The sequence below is a fragment of the Colobus angolensis genome, unplaced genomic scaffold, assembly GCF_000951035.1.
Source record: "Colobus angolensis palliatus isolate OR3802 unplaced genomic scaffold, Cang.pa_1.0 Scaffold215, whole genome shotgun sequence".
In the NCBI taxonomy this organism is placed as follows: Eukaryota; Metazoa; Chordata; class Mammalia; order Primates; family Cercopithecidae; genus Colobus; species Colobus angolensis.
Window position 1 is genome coordinate 1,680,803 of NW_012115322.1, and position 5,433 is coordinate 1,686,235.

General features: G+C 34.9%; 1 protein-coding gene across 1 annotated transcript in view; it reads right to left on the reverse strand.

Annotated features, from left to right (window-relative positions):
- TNFAIP6 (tumor necrosis factor, alpha-induced protein 6) overlaps positions 1-5,433 on the reverse strand; it is a 22,853-nt gene that overhangs the window by 9,222 nt on the left and 8,198 nt on the right. The window contains exons 3-4 of the mRNA XM_011943058.1: positions 4,856-5,017; positions 1,159-1,387 (exon numbers count right to left, since the gene is read on the reverse strand). Of these exons, the coding sequence (XP_011798448.1) occupies positions 1,159-1,387; positions 4,856-5,017 (391 nt within the window). The remainder of the gene's footprint in view (positions 1-1,158; positions 1,388-4,855; positions 5,018-5,433) is intronic.

Consider the following 5,433-nt stretch of genomic DNA (forward strand, 5'->3'; position numbering starts at 1 on the left):
AAAAAAAAAAAAAAAAAAAAAAAGAAGAAAACAAAACGAAAAATACTTTCCCTTCAAAAAGTATTCATTTTTGCAAGAAATGCCTTTGGTTTTCTTTGTATTTAAGTTACACGTTCAAAATCGACATAAAAAGCAATTGAGTCTGTCATTTTTAAATTGTCCCCACTACCATTTTTTTCCCATAAAATTACTATCATGTATAATAGAGAATTGAAAACTGATAGTCTATTGATAATTGGTAGTCTAAAATATGGGTTATTAGGTGGGGACCTGAGTATATAAAATACCTAATTGTACACTCTTTAATTTTGCAATATATCATAAGACACACAAAATTCAAAGTATATTAAAGATTTGGAATGTAAAGAAAAAGGTTGTGTTCTAGCATGCTGAAAAGTCAAAGGAAAATATTAAAGAGAGAAAGGGTTAAACTTTGCTTATTTACCTTACATCCATGATACTTAGCACAATGCTTTGTAGGAAGAAGAAAGGCAACAATTACTGAATTTATAATCTTTTTTTTTTTTTGAGACAGTCTCACTCTGTCACCTAGGCTGGAGTGCAGTGGTGCAATCTTGGCTCACTGCAACCTCCACCTCCCGGGTTCAAGTGATTCTCCTGCCTCAGCCTCCTGAGTAGCTGGGATTACAGGTGCCCGCCACCATGCCCAGCTAATTTTTGTATTTTTAGTAAAAAACAGCGTTTTGCAATGTTGGCCAGGCTGGTCTCGAACTCCTGACTTTAGGTGATCCGCCCACCTTGGCCTCCCAAAGTGGTGTGGATTGCAGGCGTGAGCCACTGTGCCTGGCCCTATAATCATTTTTAAGGTTGTAAGAAATTAGAACTTAAAAACCTGAACAATTTTTGCAACTCACGTATCTTTCTTCCTTCTATTGTTAGTCAGATCTTGAGGTATTTATAAAATAGACTAACTAGTTCTTACAACTTAGCCATAATCAAAAGGCAGCTCTCACTACTTTAATAAGTATGTTGTAGCAGCCAGCTAAGAAAAATCTTTGTTGAAAAATGATATGGTGCTTTAGGAGAGTAGAACTATTCCAAAATCAATATTATAGGGGCAGTGGAGGAAAAATTAAAGAAGCATCAAACAAAATACTGGACATTCATTTAACTTCCTGTATGGGGACCTACACGTACCTTCCCACAAAGCCATGGACATCATCGTAACTGTCATATATTTCAACATAATCAGCCAAGCAACCTGGGTCATCTTCAAGGTCAAAATCTAAAAAACTCAGGTGAATATGCTGACCATACTTGAGTCTAATGTGCCAGTAGCAGATCTGGTTATCTTCGTACTCATTTGGGAAGCCTGGAGATTTAAAAATTCGCTTTGGATCTGTAAAGACACCACCACACTCCTTTGCTGAAATGAGAAGAAAAAAAAGTAAAAACCCCAAAGCATTAGGAAAAACATTATCCCTATTAAAAGTGACATTTCTTAGCAATCTATTACTTTTTATGAAATATTGAATGTCTTAATATACAGCATCTATGGTATATTATGTATGCTTTTAGCTAAAGAATAAATGTATTTTTTCATCAATAGTTACTAAATTCTCTAAAACGAACATGGACTCTTTATGAATTTATTTTTATTTTTATATTTTGAGACAAGATCTCGCTCTGTCACCGAGGCTGGAGTGCAGTGACGCAATCATAGCTCATTGCAGCTTTGAACTCCTTGGCTTAAGCAATCCTCCCACTTCAGCCTCCTAAGTAGCTGGGATGACAGGCATGTGCCACCAAGCCCTGGTAATTTTTTTTTTTTTTGTAGAAATGGGTCTTGCTATGTTGCCCATGCTGGTATTGAACTCCTGACCTCAAGTGATCCTCCTGCCTCTGCCTCTGAAAGTGCTGAGATTATAGACATGAGCCACTGTGCCCAGCCATGAATTTTTAAAAAGTAAATATAGTAAGAAAAAAGTGGCTAGGTGCAGTGATGCTCACCCTTAGTCCCAGCTAATTGGGAGGCTGAGGCAGAAGAATCCCATGAGCCTAGGAGTTTGAGGCCAACCTGGGCAACATAGTGAGACTCTGTCTCTAAAAAAATAAAAATAAAAATAAATTTTAAAATTAAAACAATTGAAATGTAATTAATTTTTGCTTTATTTTATCTTTTAAGGCATAACATGACAAGTCTTTTGTGCACACACCTGTTTTTTGTTGTTGTCGTTTTTTGAAATGGAGTTTCGCTCTGTTGCCCAGGTTGGAGTGCAGTGGCACAATCTCCACTCACTGTAGCCTCTGCAATTGTTCAAGCAATTCTTATGCCTCAGCCTTCTGAATAACTGGGATTACAGGCATGAGCCACCATGTCTGGCCAATTTTTGTATTTTTAGTGGAGATAGGGTCTTGCCATGTTGGCCAGGTTGGTTTCGAACTCCTGACCTCTGGTGATTGACCCACCTCAGCTTCCCAAAGTGCTGGGATTACAGGCGTGAGCCATGGTGCCCAGCTTGTCTATGTATTTTGACAAATATATATACATTTATATTACAAACAGCCCAATCAAGATGGTAGGGACTTTGCCCTGTGGTGTCACCATATGTCTTCGGGGCCACAAGCACTTAGAATAATGGATCCCGTAAATTCTGTTTGGAAAATCATTATGCAATTTCATGATGGCAAGAGACTTTAAAGTCACTCTAATCCACTTAAAAGGAATAATTTATAATTATTCTGTATACTGCCTTTACTGATTTTAAACTAATACCCTAATCCTAATATTTTAGGATTTGATGGAGTTATTCAGGTTTGTTTTTTCCAAGTCATTCATCATTTAACAGATTTCAATGTTATAACTTGTCATAAGAAAAGCAAACACATATAAAACAAAACAAAAACACCACATCAGAATCAGTGGTTTGTAATATGACCTAGAGGGAAAGCTAGGAAGAAGCCCTGGTTAATTTTCATTCCATATGAGGTAAGTGTCTAATGTCTAGAAAGAGGTGCTCCCCAGCCTTTCTGTGCTCCTGTTCTGCTTATCCAATCTTTGTTGTATATATTAATAAATAAGAAAAAATTCAAATCTTGAACTAATTTGGCTGCCTATTTGGCTATATTTATTTAGATCTACATTTTACATTACATCTAGTTACTGCCTCATCTATTATTTGGAATATCAGCTCTAACTTGGTGACATTGATTAATCAATAATGATTGCTTGATTTTTCTGAAGCCATTTTTTTTTTATTCCAGTGATGTTTCAGTGAGCTGTTCCCCTAGTGCTAGTTCAGGCAGTCAAGTCTCCTTCAAGTTAACCACATCCTAAATAGTCAGCATACCACCAAATCCAAAAGTGAGCTAAATGCACTGAGAACTGGGTAAAAACAAATCTCCCAGGATTCCGTACACATGTTCCCAGAATGTATTCAGCCTCTCTCAGAAAAGAAAGCAACTTATAATAATTTATAATTTAGGATTATATTCTTATGAAAGGGCAATGAAATACTGAAAGGACTGTTTCACTGGCACTTCTTCAATGACTCTAGAGTTTAATCTATGGAGATTATCCAATGGAAGCTCAGAGATCCTAAAGTTTACCAAGTGAAGGAAGAATCAGAGAATATATTTGAAAAGAATAGTTACTCTTGAGAGTAAAAGAAGAGTGGTCTGCATAAATATATTTAAGAAAATGTAAGAGAGGGAGGGAGGAAAGGAAGATACGTATTATTGACATAACTAAATATAGGACTAAATTAGTACTGTATAGTATAGGACTAAATAAGCTTAAAGCATGTCAAAGTGACTTGAAAGTTAAAGTTACATAAATGCACTGTTAACTATTCCTGTTTTGTCTCAGTTAAGACTAGTTGTAGCTGTAGGCAAAAATCTTTCTACCTGGACTACACGTAATTTTGAGATATAGGTTAGTTACAGACATGAGAAACTGTTCTCCAAATGTTAATATCATTAAATAATAGATTTTATAACAATACACTAGAAACTCACTATGTAACTCTCCTACTGTGTTATGGAATTTCTTATAGGGTAAATCCAAATGGGACATGTCTGAGGATGTTTATGATCTTAAATGCCAGGAAGACTTTGTAACATACTGTAATATTTTGTAACATTGTCCTGGGGGAAATATATCCAAAAAGAACAGCCTACTTTTTCTCCAAGAACATGCCCTAAGAATAATTCTTTATAGTAATTATGAGTTAATTTTCTCATTATTTCCTAGTTGTAAGCAACCATGGAAAAAATATGAATAAAAATATTCTGTATAATGATAACTAGTATATACAGTATATAACTGTTAAACCATAGAATTAGAGTTGCTTAGTTTGGAAGTACTAGCATATATACACAAAAATAAATTAGGGAAAGAATTTGTTTACTTTGTCTCCTTTTCCCCCTTGTATCAAAAGGACAATTTTGAATAGTTAACATTTGGTAGCATCATTTCATTGTTTTAGCTAATTCACTGCGACAAGTTTTTAATCTGCTTTTTATTTTCTTTTTCTTTATGGCTGGGATGTTCCCTGGCACAGAGAAGATCTGAATTCTCAGTCCCATCTGCCTAATCATTATTGACTCCTGATTTGGGGTTACTTAATTCTCTAAGTTTCAATTTCCTGATTTCTAAAATAGGTATAACAATAGCTCCTTGAAGAATGATTGTGAATATTAAGTTAGAGTGTAGATGAAGGAACATAACTCAATGTCTGGTATAGTATAAGCACTTTATGAATTATAGTTATTAGTAGTAATTATTATTACCAAATTCAATTATTTCTGGAAAAAGTAGCCATTTCTTTTTTAACAACCTCTTAGCAGCATGGAACTGTTTTTGCAAAACATAAAATTATTATTTTTAACATACCATGTGGGTTGTAGCAATAGGCATCCCATCTTTCACTCCTATTGAGACGGACTCCATAATCAATAATGCCAGTTTTTCCAAATCCACAGTTGGGCCCTGGCTTCACAATGGGGTATCCAACTCTGCCCTTAGCCAGCCATCCAGCAGCACAGACATGAAATCCTGCAAGAAGAAAAAGAGTTACGGACTAAACTGGTAAACTGTCTTGGCCAAGCAAAAGTCATCTTAGCAAAGACAGCCACTTCTAACAATAAGTTTCTTAACTGCTCAAATCCAGTTCATGTAAAAGGGAGAAAATTGTTTCTTTAATTAGACAAAGTGTGAATACACATGAAATATAACTTCTGATTTTTACTAGAAAACTACCTCTTACTTGAAAAAAATGCAAATAGACTACAAATTATTGTGGGTATGAAACTAATCCAAGTTCAGAGCTGGCTGCTTTTCACAAATGACTTATCGAATGCCATGAGATAATTTCTGAAATTATCAATTTTGAAAAAAATATTTTCAAGTGGTAATTTAACTTCTATTTCAGGGTCAGTTAAGATATTTTTAATATCTTTTTTTTTTTTTTT